At 44.0% G+C, this 11,579-nt stretch overlaps 1 protein-coding gene across 1 annotated transcript in view; it reads left to right on the top strand.

The window, feature by feature from the left end:
* Positions 1 to 3,265: 3,265 nt before the first annotated feature.
* Positions 3,266 to 11,579, top strand: part of frem3 (Fras1 related extracellular matrix 3) — a 35,180-nt gene continuing 26,866 nt past the window's right edge. The window contains exons 1-2 of the mRNA XM_084465650.1: positions 3,266 to 8,452; positions 9,066 to 9,155. Of these exons, the coding sequence (XP_084321776.1) occupies positions 3,436 to 8,452; positions 9,066 to 9,155 (5,107 nt within the window). The 5' untranslated portion in view covers positions 3,266 to 3,435. The remainder of the gene's footprint in view (positions 8,453 to 9,065; positions 9,156 to 11,579) is intronic.

Below are 11,579 nucleotides of genomic sequence, written 5' to 3'. Positions count from 1 at the left end.
GGGGGGGGGGGGGGGGTGTTGGGGGGAAGGGACTTATTCTGAACTATTTCCAGGGGGTATGAGGAGTTTATCTACTGTCACTGGGGTAGGACTTTAGCTGCACTGGGGGCTTCTATCATGATGCATATCTAGGATAGCAAACAGATATTATTATCTTACTATTTACTTGTCATTCAGCAGGCACTTTTAAGTGACTTATGATGAATACTAGATCATCTTGCTCAAGGCTTTTATGTGTGTATCTATATAGGTGGCCAATAACTTTATTTTCTATATACAACCAATGCATGTTCACGCACACCCACACACACACACACACACAAACTCATACATCTGTGCATACACATACACATGTAATGTATGTATGCTTGCTCATGTTTTGCTGTCAGTGATGAACCTGTGTGAACCGGCATCCTATATGCAGATAAAGCAGACCATCCATCAACAGTGCGTGTGGGAAACGCACCAAGGTACTGAAAAGTCTGATTGATTTTACACACATATGAGGAATCTATATATTAATAATCAATACCTTTTCACAGACTGTGTATAACAATATTGTAATATGAATAAAAGTGGGTTTATTTTACCCAATATAAATAGTCAACAATATAACCACAACTAATCACAGCTGGATTACATTATATTAGACATAATTTTAAACATCCATTGTTTGTTCCTGAAAACAACATGTGGACCAAGTGGAAAGCAAGAAAAGCTGGTTCTCCTCATCCCCCCTCTGGGTGGCAGTGGGCCATCGAGTGCTTTAATCAGTCAAGCTTTGTTCCCCATCCATCATGGGGTCACAGGGTGTGGCTGTCATTGGAGCTGCTCTGAGGACGAGGTGAGACTTTAGGATCTGTGTGTTTACCTTGGACACCAAGTAGCAGCAGGTGTCCTGCTGGAAGTAGAGGGCTTTCCCAGCACTCAACACGGTCCAGCCAAAGAGCCTATGACCTCTGTGATGAAGAGCGATAGGGACTTATAGAGCTTCAACAACCAATGTATTTATGTTTTATGAGATGTACTGATAACATCTGAGCTTCATCCACCATTCATAATATCATTCATAATATCATTATTTTGTTCAATTTAGGAAACGTGGGATAGATTTATCATTTCATATTTGTTAACAGGTACGACACAGAAATGTATTATAAGAACATAGAAAGCCTTTTGTTGGTCTAAAGATCAAAGTTCATAAGCCACCCGTAGGCCAAAGCACATGAAGAGGTGCTATGGCTCATTCGTTCCACTACAGAGGACATCCTGAGGAGATATATTTGTATGTACTTATAAAAAGCTTGGTCCAAATGCAGTCAGGGGGGAGAAGGGCAACACACCTATTTAGAGGATGTAATGAAAAGAGAGATCTAGAATTTCTTTGACACTGGCATCTTGGCTATTCAGCCAATGCTGTGATCTGTAGGCTTTCTAGCTCTGATGTTGCTAGCTCAGGCCGTGTTTTCGTCACACACCATAATCGCCAACCTTTTCATTTTGATATATTTATTAGCGGTAGCCGATTTGTAGCCACCACTTTATATATATATATATATATAATCATTGAAGGTATTAGCTTTCTAACTTTTATCAGCTAATCACGCATTCATCGTTCTATGATAATGAACCAATTGCTCTTTTAATACATGTTTAAAACATTATTAAAAATTATATACAATGCAACATTTTTCTCACATCGTTGGAGGGAAGGATTAATAAAGATAAAGATAGGAATTGGTAGAAAATAAATACTGTAGGTTATGTAACTTCATAGATCAATCTTTTATTGGAAAAATGGTATAGAATTCAAATTGAGAGAAAGACATGCAAGACGTGTCTGCAAAGTGATACAGACCACTTGATTAAGTCTCCTGCCCTCCTCAAATGATACTCCATAAATGGCCGCTAAGTATTTTTATCCTTACATGACCTTAAAAACATCATCCGAACAAACCTCCCATTCTGCCATTGTCACCGCATTCAGAAGGGACTGTGTCATTTCTCTGTTGTGCTTTTTTCAAGGTGAGTGTGATACAGTTAACATTGGCTGTCTCCATTAGACATATACCATAATTGTATATGCATTCATTATTTAATAGTGATAGCTGGAATGGTAGAATTGTAGAATTAAAGGAAAGGGGGGCAAGGGAAATTTATGGATGCTTGTATCATTTTAAAACAGAACATACCAGCTGTTCTGTTTTGGAGGTGATTGTAGGTCAATCACCTTGAACAACAAAGCAAGATTGGATTCGTCCATCCAATAAATCAAGACATTTTAGCCAGACATTTAGAGTATGAGTGATTTAATGTCAAGTATGTTAGGTTGATTTAGGTAGGAGCACAATTTGAACACACTGAGGATTGATGAATGACATCAACTCTTAAAATGAAGTGTATGTGAATTCTTAGCATTCTAGGACAGCTATTTGTTTTATTTAAAATATTAAAGCTATTCAGACTGATTTCTAGATCTTTTTGTCTGTTGGGTCCAGGCATCCACCTGTCAGACCAGCTGAAGAGAGACGCTGGCTACTCTGTGGGAAACCGCAGGGACCTGCGGTGCCGGGACGTCCCAGAGAGATGGTCTTTATGGCTTCAAACCGTCCGCTATGAAGAGGGTAGACTTGTGCTTAGGTTTGACTTTGTATTTGCATTACATTGTTTTCACTTCTACTACAGGAATGCAAAGGAATGTTTGTGATGATTTTAATGAAAGCAGGTTAAGAAATACCATAAAGATTAATTTAATGCTTTCCTAAGATCTTTTTCTCCATAGAATATTACCCTTTACTTTTTTACAAAACATTAGCCTAACAGGATGACTTTTGTTATAGCTATTAGCAATGCCACTACTATCAATTAAGCGTCCATAAAATACCTAAATATCTACATGATCGAGGTTGTAACTTAAACACATCATAATCGTTTGATAATAATTTTTCAGTTTTTCTGTGTTGGCACATAATATGTGGCAGAAATTAAAAAACCGTCATTGATACTTTTGTTCCCCCCACCCATCCAAAAAAGACCCATTGATGCAGCATTTTTGTGAGGAGTTGGGGTGGGCTTAGGGGGGGGGGGTAGTGCTTCCCCAGGCTGTCCAATGGTCTTTCTTAAATTAGCCAAGGGGGCAGGCGGCTCCCTGGCTGTGTAAGCAGAGGGAGGAGTCAGGCTCTAGCACTTTCTAGTGTTTCATTATTACCTGCACAGTCCCACTGCTACACATGCATTGGGTGAGTGGGAGAGAGTCTCTGTAGGGCCACAGCCAACCCAAGAGAGCAGAGATACAGAGAGATTGAGAGAAGAGAGAGAAGCGAGAATACATTGCTTTCCATTGCTGATATCTTTTTTTCTTTTTTTCTTTAGTGGATAGGACAGTGTGTATTCCCACTGATTTCTGCATTAAATGCAGAACAACTAGCAGTGGATATGGCTGGTTGTCTGCAAAAATCTCAACCTAGGGCACTTTTGAGATGCCTTCTTGTTGTATTTGTGGCCTCTTGCTTTGCCTCAGTTAGAGCTGAGCCCTATAACCCAGCTTTTCTCCATCGCCAAAGAGCCGGACTTAATAAAGACGATATTATCGTTGCCAACAATGGAATCCGAGTTCCCTTGGGGAGGTCTGTTTTTTTGGACCCCATCAATGACCTGGTAACAGACGTGCAGCCAGGGGACCGCTGTCAAATCACTGTGTTGGACAACCACCCACTGGCCCAGATGCCCGGGACCCTGTCCCCTAAGAGGTTCCCCTGTGACTTTGGGACAGACGATGTGAAGTACATCCATTTCGGTGCTCGGAGCCCCAGCACGGACCGGGTGAAGCTTCAGCTGCGCTACGACTCCCAGACTGAAACAGTGATCATCCCCTTCATGCTGGAGGTGGAGGTGGTGTTCAGGCAGCTGGAGATCCTAACCAGGAATATGCCTCTGTCTGTGGACAAGCTCAACGGAAACAGCAACCCCATTGACAAAAAGGGTCTGGAGTTCTCTTTTGAGGATGGTGTCACACAGTGTAAGATGGCAACTCTGGTCGGCGCCGGAGGTCTTCCAAGGTATGGCATGCTTTTGAATAACTCCACCAACGGCCAGATGATTGACTGTGACGAGTTTGTTAAGCAAGGCATCCGCTATAAGCACACCGCAAACACTAAGTCGCCAAACAGAGACTATATTCCCATGATGATAGAACTGCAGGACATTGATGGCAACACCATCATGCAAGAGCATTTCCAGATGATGGTTAGAATTAGAGAGGGTGCGGAGAACACGGCTCCTAAACCAAGCTTTGTAGCCATGATGATGATGGAGATCGATCAGTTTGTGATGACGGCTATCACCAGTGACATGCTGGCAGCTGAGGACACTGAGTCAGACCCGGATGATTTGATATTCAACATCACTTCCCCGCTCAGCTATGAGCAGGGCTACATCATTAGCACAGATGATCAGAACCTGCCCATCACATCTTTCTACCAAAGAGACATTAAAGATCTCAAAATAGCCTACAAGCCCCCCTCGGAAGACTCAGAGGTAGAGAGGATTTTCCAGCTTGAGTTTGAAATTGTAGACACGGATGGGGCTGTGTCTGATACTTTTGCCTTCATGATTGTGGTGAAGCCTATGAATACATTAGCTCCGGTGGCAACCAAGAACACAGGGCAGTTGCTGTTTGAGGGGCAGTCGCGAGCCCTGTCAAGTTCCCAGAATTTGGAGATCAGCGACGAGGATAACCTGGAAGATGTGAGAATCACTGTTATTGATGGACTAAAGCACGGTCAACTGACTGTACTTGGCTCACGTAGAAAATTCTTCACGCCTGCCGATTTAGACGCCGGCATTGTGGTGTACCAGCACGATGGCAGTGACACCTACAGTGACAATATTATTTTTAGAATGAGTGACGGTAGTAACGACGTTGAGTTTTTGTTTCCGATCACTATTGCCCCCACTGATGATGAACCCCCGATCATCAATGCCAACACAGGCCTGGTGCTGTTCGAGAATGAAGTCATGCAGATTTCTCCATTCATCCTGAGTGCCACAGATATTGATTCAGAAGATTCCACCATTAAATTTATTATAGAAGCTCCTTATTCAAGCCTAGGGCAGCTACTCCTCAGACAAGTGGAGCCTCCCACTGACCCCTCTCTTTGGCTGTTCAGTGAGACGGATGAGATGTTTGAACAGGTGGTGACTGAGTTGTTTCAGCAAGATATTCTTGACGGAAAGCTCTTCTACCGTCACATCGGACCCCATAGCACCACTACCGTGATTGACCATTTGGTATTCCGTGTGCAAGACGATAATGACCCTCCAAACCAATCAGGAGAGCACACATTCACCATTAAAATCCACCCTGTGGACGACCTCGCACCCGAGCTAAGTGCTGGGGCCACGCTTCACATGACGGTCCAAGAGTATGAGCTGACACACTTGAGAAGTGCGTTTTTGGCTTACATTGATCTGGATTCAGATGACAGGGACATTAAGTACACCATCACTAAGCCCCCCACTGACACAGATGAGAACAACCCTGCTCAACTGGGGCAGATTGTTCTGACCGACAGCCCTGACACTGTGATCACAGAGTTCACCCAGGCGCAGGTCAACCACCACAAAGTGGCATACAAACCCCCAGACCAGGAACTGGGAATCACCCCTAAAGTGGTTCAGTTTACATTCACTGTGGAGGACACCACTGGTAACACCGCAGATGGCGTCTTCACTATTTTCCTACAGCCCGTTGACAACAAACCACCAGTGATTACTAATACTGGATTCACTGTTTTGGAGAGAAGTATGCATATTATCAGCAGAAAAGAGCTCCACGCCACTGATAAGGATACTGAAGATGAAAATATTATATTCACTGTGACCCAGGTTCCCCGTCATGGTATCCTGCAGTACTTAGGCATTGACATGTCAAATGGAGAGACATTTGTGCTTGAGGACATAGCCAACTCCCACCTGTCTTACATACATAGTGGAAAGGAATCCCTGACTGATGTCATCAAGCTAGATGTCAGCGATGGTTTCCACGAGGTTCCCATCATCATCAAAATTAGCATTGAGCCTGTGGATGATGAGAGCCCAACTATTACCCTCCCCGATGGCCTGCTCGGAGCCTCCATAGATGTTCTAGAGAATGGAGCGACAGAAATCACAAACAACGTCATCCAGGGCCACGATGAAGATACAGACGACCTTGTGTTGACCTTTATAGTGGAGGAGCCGCCAAGGATGGGTGAGATCCTGGTCAATGGAGTCCCAGCTGAAAGATTCACCCAGCAGGATATAATAAATGGTGTGGTGGTGTATGCCCACACAACCGGGGAAATTGGGCCAGTGAGAGAAGAAGACTCATTCAACCTGACTCTGTCCGACATGTCGGAACAGTGGGTGATCGGGGGGAACAAGATCCAAGGGCTGAGGGTTCATGTCACCATTCTTCCGGTGGACAGCGTTCCACCGGTTGTCACTGTCGGAGATCAGTTTGTGGTTGTTGAAGGGGAGAAGAATGTTATTACTCTGGAGCACATCCAGACAGAGGATATTGACACAGAAAACGACGATATCCTCTGCACCATCATTGTCCAGCCCACCTCTGGCTACGTGGAGAACGTTTCTCCAGCCCCAGGTTCAGAGAAGTCCAGGGCCGGCACAGCCATCACTGCATTCAGTGTCAAGGACATTGGCCTCGGTCATATCTATTATGTTCAGAGCATCCACAAAGGAGTGGAACCAGTTGAGGACAGGTTCACTTTCCGTTGCTCAGATGGTATCAATTTCTCAGAACGCCACTTTTTCCCTATCGTCATCATCCCAGCTAATGATGAAAAGCCTGAGATTTTCGTCCGTGAGTTTGTAGTCATGGAGGGTATGAGTCTGGTCATTGATACGCCAATCCTGAATGGTGCCGACTCAGACATCCCTGGGGATGAGCTGGAATTTGAGATAATCAAAAACCCCAAGTATGGCGTAATAGTTCAGCAACTCAGCACTGGATCTGTCCCGGTGACCAAGTTCAACTTGGAACAGATCAAGGAGGGCTCCAACATTGTGTATGAACACAACGACTCAGAGACCACAGAAGACAGCTTTGAAATAAGGCTCTCGGATGGGAAAAATACAGTGACAAAGAAAGTTATCGTCATGGTCATTTCCGTCGACGATGAGACGCCCAGGATGGCCATAAATGATGGACTTGAAGTGGAAATTGGAGAGACGAAAATAATCAGCAATAAGGTGTTAAAGGCCACAGACCTGGACTCAGAGGACAAAACACTAACGTATGTCATGCGCTATGGCCCGACTCAAGGATATCTTCAACGCATCACTAAGTTCGGAGATGTTACCGGTAATATCACCCTTGGCATGAACTTCACGCAGGACGAAATTGACAGACAGCTGATCCATTATGTGCACACGGGCCAAGAGGGCATCCGTGACCTTTTGAAGTTCGATGTCACCGATGGCATTAATCCCCTTATTGACCGTTACTTCTACATCAACATCGGAAGTATTGACATGGTGTTTCCTGATGTTATCAACAAAGGGGTGACTCTGAAAGAAGGAGGCAAAGTAACTCTGACCACTGATCTCCTGAGCACCACTGACATTAACTCTCCAGATGAACACCTCAGCTTCAGCATCACTCGAGCCCCCAGCAGGGGGCATTTGGAGTGCACCGACCACCCAGGTGTTCCCATCTCCACCTTCACCCAACTACAACTGGCCGGCAACAAGGTCTACTACATCCACACCTCGGATGACGAGATGAAGATGGACAGCTTTGAGTTTGAGGTCACAGACGGCTACAACCCGGTCTTCCGTACCTTCAGAGTATCCATCACCGATGTGGATAACAAGAAACCAGTCCTTACCATTAACAAAATGGTGGTGGGAGAGGGAGAAACCAAGCTCATCACACCGTTTGAGTTGACGGCAGAGGACCGCGATACACCGGATAAAAATCTGAGGTTCGTCATCACCCAGGTGCCTGTCCACGGACAGCTGCTCTTCAACAAAACACAGCCGATAACCAGCTTCACCAAGCAGGACCTGAACGAAAACCTCATCACCTACAAGCACGACGGCACGGAGACGAGCGACGACAGCTTCTCCTTCACCGTCACCGACGGCACGCACACCGACTTCTACGTCTTCCCCGACACCGTGTACGAGACACGGAAGCCCCAGATGATGACCATTCAGGTCAACACGGTGGACAACGGCGTCCCCCAGATCGTGGTCAACAAGGCCGCGGCCTCCCTGAGACTCCTGCCCACAGGCCACGTGGGGTTCCTGGTGACCAGCAAGGCCCTGAGGTCTGAGGACCGAGACAGCCCCCGTAACGTGCTGAAGTACGTGGTGACCGAGGCGCCTCTGCACGGCCTGATCATCAACACGGCCGTGGGCAATGACAGCATCACAACCTTCACTCAAGGTAAGCAAAACTGTTTAAAAAAAAATAGCATGATTACCATCATCATAATTATGAATAGTAGTAGCTTTCTTAATGCTACCAGTTTAATGAAATATGCTGTGAATTCTTATAGAATATACATTTATATATATATATATATTTTTTAAACCAACTTTAAGGTTTTGACTGTTGACGGTTGGTTTACTGGTAACGCTACCATAAAAAACGGTACACCGCATCACACTCAAGTGGGATGATGTGCGAGTCTATTGCATTTGCCTACACTCTCTGGCGGAACAGCCACTGCTGCGTGATAGATAACGGGCCTGTGTGCCGCTTGTGATTTTTCCCGCGTGGGTCACCACTGACACCCAGTTTGTAACAATCACATTGCTAATGCGTTCATCAATTTGCATACAAAGTGACTTGAAATAAATGTATTTACGTGAACATTTCCAAGATTATTACATTAAATAAATGCATCCATTAGAATGACAGCCAAAAGCTATTATGTTTACTTTTTGTCCTAAAGGTATAATTTACAATAAAGCTTCAGGGCTGTAACTAATGCAAAAGAAGATTGCAACTGTCAATCCTCTCCAACTGTCTCCAATTTTTTTCTTCTCTCTGTCAGCTGACATCGATGACATGAAGATCAGCTACGTGCTGTTGGATGGGAGCAACGCCACCAATGACATCTTCTACTTCACCATTGAAGACCACGGTAGGAACCGTGAAATACTCGTTTAAAAGCTCACCCTCGTTGACTCCACAGACAGCTGAGCCCCCACGTGCCTCAAGGGAACGTTTACTAAACCCATATCCTTCTCCTAAGCGTTCTCCCCTTTAAAACTTAAAACTTCTTTCCCCTGTCAGTCTCCCAGATGTTTGCATCACAAAGACTTAAGGCAGTTGGCCATGACTGAAGCTATGCTTAGAGGCACTGCCGGCACCAGGCTCCTTTTACCCCCAATGGAAAGGGAAGCAGGGCTAAAGGAAAGGGGTCAGAGTAGGGACCCGGGTCAAGTAAAGCTTAAGTATGTGCAAAATTGAAAGAGGTGAATCTAGGGTGGGAGGAATAAAGCTGTACACTTTATTGTCACTGAACAATAGGGACTGTTTTCCTGGCTGAGAACTTTTCACTGCTTAGAATCCCTTTTATTCGTCAGTAGTCAGAAAGGAGGAACCCAATGTGTGGAGAATTATGCATGCGTTTTCTGTCATTTGAATCAATATTAATGTCTAGTTTTGAGGATCAGTCAACTCTTTTTTCATCGCTTATTGTTTATCGCACTTGCAGTCTTGTTAACCTTGACATTTGTAGTGTCTCATTTGTTTAGGGAAACATCCTATTCCAAAAAAATCTCTTATTGTATTCTCTTTTAGCACTCCTTTTACACGTTCCTAACTTGAATCGCAGATATTCAAAACATTGCTGTGTATTGCAATGTTACTAAATGCTTGATAATAAAAGATAGTGGGTGGGGCATGCTACTGCTATTTTAACATCAGCTGTAAATCCTCAGAGCTGTAATTGCAATCCATGCTGCAGGGGAAGTGTAGTCTATAATTATGCTTGGATGTCCAATATCATTACCGGGGTCACTTAAGAGAGAGAGGGAGAGGGTTACGAGTTTGGGCCTTATGGCAGTTTGCTCTCTATTTTCACTACAGTCCCTTGTCAATCATAGTAACAGCGTTGACTTTAGAAGGTGCTTCGTTATTAACTCAGGATTGAACTATAGATTATGGAAATCTTTGTTCATTAAGATACTTAGATCATCATTCACATCATATGACATGCTGTACCCCCTGGTCAATACTAATATATACTTGACATTTCCTAAGAAGAGGGTTAGTTATCATCCTGTTTGCTTAAGTAAATAAAATGGAGAGTTTAATTGATTAGGTTCCTTAGAAGATTATTTAAAAACATACAGCATGTGTATATCCCTCTGATCAAAATCAGGATACACACTTTAGAATAAGGGTACAATAATTAACTGCATTAATTTTTTATTAATGTTTAATTGGTTAAATATTGTACCCATGTTGAAAAGTGTTCAGATACTACACTCAACCTTTGGGTTATATGCAACCTGTTCATTTAACTAGGGTGAGCAAAGAACAGGAGAACAGGAAGGGCAGACAAGAGCTTCCGTTAGCGTAACACTTTATTCTGTTTGCTGTCCCACTTTGTTTAAGCTCCACAAAGAATGTCAGAGCCAGGTGCAAGGGGTGCATTCAGGGCTTTGATTCTTGAAGTGACCATAGGTCACGTACAGAGGGCACGAAGGCTGAAGATGGGTCACTGCCTCAGCCACCATCATCTACTCGGACACAAGCACACTGATATAAATGCTTGTTTACAGCATTGGACAATTCTGCATTGCCATAGTTTTTCTCAGCTGAAATGTATTTAACTTGTTTTGAGGCGTTTTTGAACTCACACACACACATAACACACTCAGAGACTACACAAACAGTGGCAACAAAGAAGCACACATCCACATCCATGACCAAACACACACACACACACACACACACACACACACACACACACACACACACACACACACACACACACACACACAAAGACAAACAGCAAACCACATCCGAACAAAGATGAAATGAAGGCTATTTGACCGGTGAATGCTAAGTGTTGTGGTAAGCGGCTAGGAGGGGGTGGGGGTCTATTGTTGTAGTAGGCTAGACATGTAGAGACAGGTAGACAGAGAAAGATCTGATGGTCTGCTAGGCTGCTTAAATAGAGCATGCGGCTAAGCTGTTTACATGGGAGCAGAAAAAACTTACAGCCTATAAGACAGACTTATAGACTATAAGACAGTGCTCTGTGTTTATGTATAAATTAGATTCTGGGGGATAGAATTTAGAAAGTATATTGAGGTTAATTAGCTTAAGTGTATGGTAAAATGTTGGTGTAATCCACTGATCCTTGCAAGAAATGGGGCCAAGCAAGTGGGCAAACACTACAACACAAGGTTGTCTTTCCACCCGATATTCAATTTAAATTTGAACAACCATAACAACCCTATTTAGCAGGTTGGTCAGGGAATATCTTGTATTGCTGTTGGGGTACACCTGTCTGCTTTAAGATAGGGCACAAGATAGGGCCATAGCCAAAACG

The sequence above is a fragment of the Micromesistius poutassou genome, assembly GCF_964030765.1.
Source record: "Micromesistius poutassou genome assembly, chromosome: 3".
Taxonomy (NCBI): domain Eukaryota; kingdom Metazoa; phylum Chordata; class Actinopteri; order Gadiformes; family Gadidae; genus Micromesistius; species Micromesistius poutassou.
Note: the sequence above shows the minus strand (reverse complement) of the source record. Positions and strands in the feature narration are given on the sequence as shown.